General features: G+C 43.9%; 1 protein-coding gene across 1 annotated transcript; it reads left to right on the plus strand.

Moving 5' to 3' along the window:
* Positions 1–5,297: 5,297 nt before the first annotated feature.
* On the plus strand, positions 5,298–9,205 carry SKIDA1 (SKI/DACH domain containing 1). Its single transcript, XM_035022391.1, has 2 exons — positions 5,298–5,308; positions 6,203–9,205. Exon 2 carries the CDS (start codon positions 6,316–6,318, stop codon positions 9,049–9,051), a length of 2,736 nt encoding a protein of 911 aa, XP_034878282.1. The 5' UTR covers positions 5,298–5,308; positions 6,203–6,315; the 3' UTR covers positions 9,052–9,205.
* The last annotated feature ends 729 nt before the right edge of the window (positions 9,206–9,934 follow it).

The raw sequence follows: 9,934 nt of genomic DNA on the forward strand, positions 1-9,934 counted from the left end.
AAACTTAAAAACAAAAACAAAAACAACTTTCCGGGTTGGGTTGTGGGTGATACTTGTCAGTGTTTAGTGCCCAGGCCGCTGGGCATTGCTGCCCAAACCTTGTTTAAATCTGATTATGAAGTGATTTGTTGAAGTCATGAATATGAAATGATCCTTGTGTATCTATAAATGCGAACTTGGGATTTTTTGATCTCCCGCTTTTTTGTGTGCGCCCAGTAGCTGCAGCCGTGGAAGACAGTGATTGGCTCCAGTGCTCCTAGAAGGATTTGGGCTCAAGCCAGGGGAACAGAACCAGAGGATTCCCTTTCCAGAGACCATCAGGCCCCACATGTCTTATGTTTCCCTTCTCCCCTCATGGGTGCTCAGACTTTCTGTATGGCTTCACCAGCCTATAGGTAGGCCTCAACACTCCGTGTCATCACTTCAGTTTCTATACATTTGACCCTTGAGCAAAATAAACAAAAATTTGGGCGACACAAATAAATTGTAGGTCTTGATATTTGTGTATTATTTAATATATCAACATTGAACTCTACTTTCTCAGATTTTTTTTCTGCATTCAGGATCAATTGTGAGAAGCCCTGGTGTCTCATAGGAAAATATTGCAACAAAACAAGATAATTGGGGGGAAAGGCTGTTGCAGTAAGAAAAGTGGCTTTTCGTTGATAGCGTTTAATTGGAATTAAAAGATTCTTTAGCTGTAAACATTCTTTATTTATTCAGCACACATAAGCAGGCATTGTTTTATCACCATCATAATTATGGTGTCCTTTAAACTGGCTGATAGCAGGAAAGATAAGGGAATTTGCCTGTAGATTCAGATCAGTTTTCGCTCCTCTCTTTCTTTCCCTTCCTCCCTCCCTCCCCTCTCTCTCTATACCCTCCCCCCCACCCCCATTCCTTCCTTGGTCACTAGGGTCCCCCACAGCCCTTGAGATGAGGAGGGCAGGAAGATTGTGGCCTAACCATTTCTTACATCATGAAAGAGATTTGTACCACACTCTAATTTAATGCAATGTATAACCTTCTTGTCTCCTGTGTTTATAACTGCTTTTTAGCTTGCAATATATGTTATCTAAAGAGTTGTCTATTGCTCACCTGTATAAAATCTTCTCCACTAGGTTTTGTTGCTTTACCTTTGTCTAATTTAGAAAGTACACTCTTAGGGCTTTTTCAGAACAAAGCCTCACAAAAACCCCTTTACCTCCAAGGATTTGCAAATTTATAAAGCCTGCATTGAATTCAAGATGGGTCAGGGGGCAAAAAAAGGGTAGAAGGTCACTGCATTTTGATTATGGGTCAGTAGACAACATGGCATATACTCTGTGTCCCAAACTTCTGTTAAAAACAGGATTTTAAAATGCCTAAGAACAGAAGGATGGGCCCTTTTGGAGACTTGCCTTGATTTGTTTGGATGAAACAAAAAGAAAAAAATTAAGCAAAATATACTAAGTTATAATTTAAGCTGTTCCTTAATTTAGCATTTCCTCCTCCATTCTCATTTCCCCTCCCAAAAAAGTAGAGAACATGTGAAAATAGATAAATTTAGGTGAGGAACTGTTGATTATCACAAGATTTTATTGTCCTATATCCTAAATTAATTCAGCCGTGTGAGGCTTTATATTATTATTTTAGATTGTGTTATATGTAAGTGTTATAATTACTTTTGGCTAACAGTACAAGGGGCTTCTTTTATTCTTCTAACCAGTATACTTACATTGTTGAGGCCTTTGTGATGTCCCTTAGTCTTTTCTCTCTGAATTCTCTTTGAACAAAATGTGCCCAGCAATCAGTAAAACAAATGTATATGGTGAAGAGTTAGGTGGTGGTGATGGTGATGTGGGGAGATGATCCTCATTTAAATTATATGTGTATGGGTGAAAGCTTGGAAGGAAAAGGATTATTTTAATGCTCTTCAATACTTTAATTATATGACAGTTGTAGTGTAGAAATGCAAAAGTACTCTTAGGTTTTCCTTCAGGTTTTCAAAAGAACTTTCCCCATTAGTAAACTACTCCTGCAAATTGCTACTGCATTTCCCAGCTAACCATTTAAAAGACTGTAAATGCCGTGTGCATTACTTTGCTCCAGAGGAAAGAGGTCAGACTGAATTGCAATGGTATTTAAACATAAAATACAGTGAAAATAAATCAAAATAGAACATCTGAAGGTAAATTTAGCACATTCATACCAGATAAGTAAAGACAAATATGTTCATACCTTCATAGCCCATCACTTTAAAAACTGAAAGTACTGATTTTTTTTACAACAAATGCAGAAGTAAGTGGACATTAAGAATATACTTCTATCTGTATTTGCCACAGAGGATTTTCCTTTAGCAAGCAGCTTTGTTTTCAAAGCTAAAATACTTTTTATGATAGTGAGTAGATCATGCATTCCTCACTGAGTAAATAATTACATGTAATTAACAAACTCAATGCTTATCATATATATGCCTAAATTCTCAGTAAGTAATTCTCTATACTCTCAGAGACGGATACACACATAATTGTGAATTTGGGCATATCTGCCCACATACGTATATGCATTTGAGAAACCTAGAAATTGATACATCTTTTCTTAAAAAAGAATTTGAATACAGTCCATCATCTGAATTGGGTTCATCTTTGATTGTTGAGGCAGCTGACATGGTCAACAAATTTATCAAAGAAACCCCCTGGCTTTTGAAGAATAGTACTTTATACATCTGGATCTGCACATCCAGGCAAAGTAAGTAAATTATTGCATAACTTTAAGCATAATTGATAACAGACACCTTTAATTTTTCATCCCCATTCTTTTGGCCAGCTTTCACATTAATAATCTAAGCCATAAATGTTGGTAGCTATTGATCGAAATCCCCTGTGTGCATGCAAATCCATCTTAAAGTCCCCTGCCTTTCATGTGTGAGCGCTCAGGGGCCTCTGCTAGATCTTTTTATCGGGATCGACCCCCAATGTGGCTGGAGAAGACCCCGGATATGCAACGTGTGCTGATGGCCACAAGAAAGCTGTCTGTCACATTCTGTGTATGTGTGTATGTGTGTGTGTGCGCGCGCGAATGCGCACACTCACGCCTTAACACACACACACACACACACACAATAATGGGGAAGTTAAAGGAACAAAAGAATGTATTAGACAAAAAGAAAGATATATAATAAAAGTATTAAAAATGTATAAGTGTAGAAGTGTCTGAGTGTACATATAAAGATACTTGCATAAATTGTATATATAGACACATTTCCCAAGTCCTCTGGTCTTTATTTTTCTCTATTTGACCCAATAGATTGGACCTTTAGTTTAAAAAAAAATATGTAATATTCTACTGGTTTTAAGAACCACCTATGTTGCCAGTATTTTAAAGGTGGAAAGAGAGGAAGGAAGAGCAAAAAAAGGTAATTTTGAAAATGTTACTAAATCATGTTGCCATGTGCAGGAGTAGGAGTGTGTGTGTGCGTGCGTGTGTGTGTGTGTGTGTGTGTAAATCTAAATAGGAATGGAGAACAACTAGAACTACCTGGCCAAAAAAAAAAAAAAAAAAAAAAAAAGGACGTTCTAGCCAACCTTTTGTAATGCCTTCTAAAAGGCTTTTTCTGAGTTTACTATTTCTTGGCTGTTGGACTCTTTGGTCGAAATCTCAAAGCTGGAGGAGGGGAATTGGACAGGGGTGGGGTGGGAGGAAGAGAGCTGCCAGTATATAAGTGCATCAGGAGGAATTTTAAAATGACATTATTGTCACTGGAAGTGGAAAGACTCTGGTCATTCTCTTTAAAAAACAAACACCAGCATCTGCTTTTTCTGGAAACTTTGCTTTCTGCTTAAACCTTTTGCATTTTGCCTCCTGTGAAAGTGAAAGAGAAAAACACGGTGTGATAGATCCAGATGCAAAAGAAAGCCAACTCGGTGGATGGTATTAGCTGTGACGAGGCATTGTTCATTGCTGCCTCTCGGTTACGTTTAAAGCCTGAAATATCACGAGATCCATTCAATGATCCTTCTCTCATTCAAGGGACAAAAATGTAATTTGCTGTAGCTCTGATTTCTTGGATGGAAATGCTAGCCTTAGATTTCAAAGGCAAGAACTAGACATCGTGGTTTGTACACACATTGATTAAGTTGAAGAGCGGCGATTACATCTGTGCTGAGTGCAACAGTAGTCCAGGGCTGACTTTTCAAATCCCAACCTCTGAGTTACGGACTCTCTTAAATAGACTTCCTTAATTTCCGGATGTACTTCTTGAAATTCCCAATTCTCTTCAAAATTCCTGGGAAATTACTGGGGAGATGAGGGTGGGGGTGGGGAACTATGGCTGAGATTTCATGCAAAATCCCTTTTTGTATGTCTGATTCCTCTGTTTTTATCTTTTTCTTTCTTTCTTTTGAGCCATACCTGCTTGTGCTAGCCAGACCAGAGCAGGGGAAACTGGAACTTTTGAATGGGAAGGAAGAAATTATTGTACAATTCTTTTCTTGCAGGCTCAGAAATATCCGTTTATTCTTTTAACCACACGGATGTGTCTATTTTTGGAGGAACAAGGAAACATATAAAATGCCTGGGTTGCATTTATACTGTAGTTGCAAACACCGAACAGTTAAGAAGATTTTGCCAAATTTTGCAAAGGAGCCAACAAACCACCTTGGGATCCTGGTAATGCAGTTGGGAAGACCCTTGCTCTCATTTGGCAATATTTTGGATATCCTTGGAAATGATACCAAAATATGCTTTAACTCGACTAAGAAGAGGTTAAACAACATTGATATTCATCCAAAGTGATTTTTTTTTAAAGCAGATGCTTGGCTTTCATGGAGAAAATGGGAGTTGTGGAAGATTCATTTGAACTACCAACCGAAAGCATCATAGACCACTGAAATAGTCTGCGTCCTACATCAGCACTTTCTTTTCATCGTTATTACGTAAAACCTCTGGAAGCACCTTGGGCGTTTTACATTTTCTTTTCTTTGCTGCAGAAACAATCTGCTCCCTGGAATTCTGACCTGTCGTCAACAGGACCCAGGCAGACCGTGCTGGGGACTCTAGGACGATCCCGCCTCCAATCCAGCCTGGTTAATTGTGAAAAGTGTACACATTTCTGGCTTATCTATGCTTTGTTATGGGTCTGACGTGAAACTACCTCCTCCCCACCCCACCCCCCAGCAGAGAACCAAAATCCAGTCGAATTGTTACAGTGTTTCGGAGCTGGAGCCTTGAACTGCTTCCTTGGTCAAATAACTTTGTTTCTGGTTGTAAAAGGCATTTCAGGAAAAAAAAAAAAAAAAAAAAAGGAAAATCGAGAGAAATTCAAAACGTAAGTCTGTACTGGGGTGGTTCACTGCGCGGGTTTAACTTTGGAGCTCCCAGCCGGTCTCCCTCTCCACTCCCATAAGGGAAATACCAGGCTATTCTGCACATTTTCGCTTAAGCTCCATTTTCCAAAGGAAAAGGGGGTGGGGTATGTCTATTTAGGCTTGATAATGTTTTTAAAATGCTTTTCTTTGAAATGATAATAGCTGCAGCGGTAAAATGCAAATAAAGAAAAAAAATAGGCAATATTCCTTTAAAGGCGAATATACAGGGATTTTTTTTTTTTTTTTTTTTTAAGCGTACACACACTGGTTCAGATGAAGTCTGTGAGTCAGGCTGTTTCTGAGCTCCGATAGTTTAATGGAAAGATTTATATACCGACTGTATTATTTACTTTGGGAGGGGAGGTGGCAGTATAAGGGTATGCTAATTAGTGGGAGATTTTGGGGGGAAGGGGTGGAATATCAATTTTTATTGCATCACCTGTCAGGAGTGTCCAATCAGCGCTGGCTTTAGGGGAATTAATTGATGAAGGTGTCTCCGGACGAGCTCACTTCACTCTGTCATTTTATTTGTAGCTAAAGCAGCGGCGGGAATAGCAGCTGCATTTCTTTTCTCTTTCTCCCTTCACATTCCATTATCATAGTGCTCCAATGGAGAAGGAAGGAATAGAGGGGCCCAGGTACTGATCTGCATCGGGGACTTAGACCAACACACTGGCAGATCAGAAACCGGATGGTTTTTTCCCTCTTTTTAAAAAAATACGAAAACCAAAAAAAAAAGCAAGAATCAAGTCAGTGTAATTTCATGTTTTGTTTTGTTTTTTTTTTTTCCAATAATTTCGCCTAGAGTTTGGCACTCCCTTCGCCGGGAATAACAGTCTTTGTTATTTTATTAGCAGGATGCCTTGAGACACACGCAGCATCTGGTGGAGGATTAACATACATACATGTGTATGTATGCGTCACGTATATATTTACTGCAAATGGTGGGGATCATTTAGTGCCCGAGATGGGAGACCTGAAGTCAGGTTTTGAAGAGGTGGATGGCGTGAGGCTCGGCTACCTCATCATTAAAGGAAAGCAAATGTTTGCCCTCTCCCAAGTCTTTACGGATCTGCTGAAAAACATCCCGAGGACGACCGTGCACAAGCGCATGGATCATTTGAAAGTGAAAAAGCACCACTGCGATCTGGAGGAGTTGAGGAAACTCAAGGCAATCAACAGCATCGCCTTCCACGCCGCCAAATGCACGCTCATCTCTCGGGAAGACGTGGAAGCTCTCTACACCTCCTGCAAAACCGAGCGTGTCCTCAAGACCAAGCGCAGGAGGGTCGGCCGGGCCCTGGCCACAAAGGCGCCGCCGCCAGAGCGCGCCGCCGCCGCCGCCAGCCCCCGCCCGGGTTTTTGGAAGGACAAGCACCAACTTTGGCGGGGCCTGAGCGGAGCCGCGCGGCCCCTGCCAATCAGCGCGCAGTCCCCGCGCCCGGGCGCCGCCGCCGCGCGCCCCGCCGCCCATCTACCTCAGATTTTTAGCAAATACCCGGGCTCGCACTATCCGGAAATCGTGCGCTCGCCTTGCAAACCCCCTCTAAACTATGAAACTGCCCCGCTCCAGGGAAACTACGTTGCTTTCCACTCGGACCCTGCTTATTTTCGGAGCCTGCTGTGCAGCAAGCACCCGGCCGCCGCCGCCGCCGCCGCCGCCGCTGCTGCCGCCGCCGCCGCCGCCGCCGCTGCCGCCTACTACCAGGCGTCGGCGGCCGGGCCCCAGCCCAAGGCGGCGGCGGGCGCGGGAGGCCCGGTGAGCCTGACCTACCGGTGCAAGCGCAAGCGCGGGGGCGCCAAGGACTGCCTGCTCGCGCCCCACGCCGGTGCCCGCCGCCTGCTGCTGCTGCCCAGGTCCTACAAAGCCAAGGCGGCGGCCGCGGCGGCGGCGGCAGCGGCGGCGGCGGCGGCCGCGGGGGCCACTTGCCTGGAGAGGTTTCATCTGGTTAACAGCTTCTGCACGCCTCCCCACCACCACCACCACCACCATCACCACCACCACCACCACCACCACCACCACCGGGCCCAGCAGCCGCCGCCGAATCACCACCCCCCACATCACCACCGGCCGCAGCCCCATCTCGGCAGCTTTCCCGAGAGTTGCAGCAGCGACTCGGAGTCCAGCTCCTACTCGGACCATGCAGCCAACGACTCAGATTTTGGCTCCAGTTTGTCCAGCTCCAGCAACTCGGTGTCCTCGGAGGAAGACGAGGAGGAGGGAGAAGAGGAGGAGGAGGAAGAGGAGGAGGAGGAGGAGGAGGGGGGCAGTGGGGCCTCGGATTCCAGCGAAGTCAGCTCGGAGGAGGAGGACTCGTCCACGGAGTCGGACTCCAGCTCCGGCTCCAGCCAAGTGTCAGTGCAGAGCATCCGTTTCAGACGCACCAGCTTCTGCAAGCCTCCCAGCGTGCAGGCGCAGGCCAACTTCTTGTACCATCTGGCCTCCGCAGCCGCTGCAACCAAACCCGCTGCTTTCGAGGATGCGGGCAGACTTCCCGACCTCAAGAGTAGTGTCAAAGCGGAGTCGCCGGAGGAGTGGAATCTGCAGAGCTGGGCCCCCAAAGCGTCTCCGGTGTACTGCCCGGCCGGCCTGGGGAGTTGTTTCACAGAGATAAGGAACGATAGGGTATCTGAGATTACATTCCCACACTCTGAAATTTCCAGTACTGTAAAGAGAACTGACCTGACAATTAACTGCCTGGCGGAGGGGGCCTCTTCACCTAGCCCAAAGACAAACAATGCATTTCCACAACAAAGAATACTCCGAGAGGCAAGGAAATGCCTACCAGCAAGTCCTACGGCACACTGTGCAGATAACAACACAATAGCTGCTAGGTTCTTAAATAATGATTCTTCAGGAGCGGCCTCAAATTCAGAGAAAGATTCCAAAATCCCTCATTGTGCTGAATTTGCTACGGATTTGTCCCCTTCACACGCGGATTCTGCAGTGGATGCAGCAGCAGCAACTAAAGCTGAGACTCCCTGCACGAACACAGGAGACAAGACCTTGCTATTTCTGCACAATATTAAAATCAAAGTAGAAGACAGTAGTGCTAATGAAGAATATGAACCTGACCTTATTACAAATAAGCTTAAGTGCGAGTGCAATGATACAAAGGGTGAGTTTTACAGTGTGACTGAAAGTAAAGAGGAGGACGCCTTGTTAACCACAGCCAAGGAAGAAGGCTTTGCATGCCCTGAAAAAGAAACTCCTTCCTTAAATCCACTGGCTCAGAGTCAGGGCCTTTCATGCACTTTAGGTTCTCCAAAACCTGAGGATGGGGAATATAAATTTGGTGCCAGGGTGAGAAAAAATTACCGGACACTAGTACTGGGAAAGCGACCTGTACTTCAGACACCTCCAGTCAAACCAAATTTGAAATCAGCTAGAAGTCCTCGTCCTACAGGTAAAACTGAGACACATGAAGGAACACTGGATGATTTTACAGTTATAAACAGACGCAAAAAGGTAGCCAGCAATGTAGCATCAGCAGTGAAAAGGCCATTTAATTTCATGGCAAATTTTCCTTGTCCACCATCACTCATTATTGGGAAGGATGGGGATTTGTGGCCGGCGTATTCCTTAAACACCACTAAGGATTCCCAACCTCCTCACAAGGCCCATCCTATATGGAAATGGCAGCTGGGCGGTTCTGCAATACCTCTTCCACCTAGTCACAAATTCAGGAAATTTAATTCATAAAAGTGTTTTGGAAGATATTTTCTTGAACCCTATTACCTTCCTTTTGTTGTAAACTGCACAGGATGGTTTGTACAAGTCCATTAATGTGTTACACCCCTTTTGGAGCCCTGGTTTATCGCATTTTGAAGACAGAAATCGGATTACTTTTTTCCCATTGCGGGTTTTTTTTGGGGGGGGGGAGTAGGATGGGGGCGGGGTGGGAGAAGGGTTGGTTTACATTCCACAGACTACTTCAGGCTAAAGACTCAAGTAAAACTCAGTTATTAAGGTAGAGCTGGAACACTTTACTGTTTCAAAGCTAATAATGCACCCGGTACCTCAATTCAACTGCTACAAATAAATGTCAAAAGGTTGAATAATAAATATTACAATGAGCCATTAAGTTTATGCACTAGATTTCAGACCTGAAAGTGTAACTGTTAATTCAGTGAAAGTTTGTTAGGTTACATGGTTACATAGTGAGGTAGAAAGAAGTTTCTGTGATCCCAAAATGTTCTTTTCTGGAGCTCTTGTTTGTGGGATATCTTTTCCTTTTCCTTCCCTCATTCCTTCTCCAAGAGTAGTTGCACTTAATTTTCCTTCCTTCTTTCCTTCCTTCCGTCCATCCTTCCTTCCTTTCTTTTTTTTTTGAGTGGAAAGACTGGGGAGTCCTGCTTGAATGCTGGTAAAAGCTGCCTCGTATATACTGAGTAAAATAAATATGAGATTGCTTTTTTTTTTTTTTTCCGGTAAAGGGTGTGATTTTACTTCTACAGCTACTCCTTGCAATTGGAAAAGCCCTTTTTGTGTTCTCACCCAAAGGTTTTAAATAAGGTGACTCTTACTCACTATTGTCCTGCTTACCTTGTGGTCTGACTCCTCAAGTTTGACTCCTCAAACTTGC

The sequence above is a fragment of the Mirounga leonina genome, unplaced genomic scaffold, assembly GCF_011800145.1.
Source record: "Mirounga leonina isolate KUSES-001 unplaced genomic scaffold, KU_Mleo_1.0 Mir_175, whole genome shotgun sequence".
Classification (NCBI taxonomy): domain Eukaryota; kingdom Metazoa; phylum Chordata; class Mammalia; order Carnivora; family Phocidae; genus Mirounga; species Mirounga leonina.

Coding starts and splice junctions, on each gene's coding strand:
- SKIDA1 (XM_035022391.1), top strand. CDS start 6,316: ATGGGAGACCTGAAGTCAGGTTTTGAAGAGGTGGATGGCGTGAGGCTC.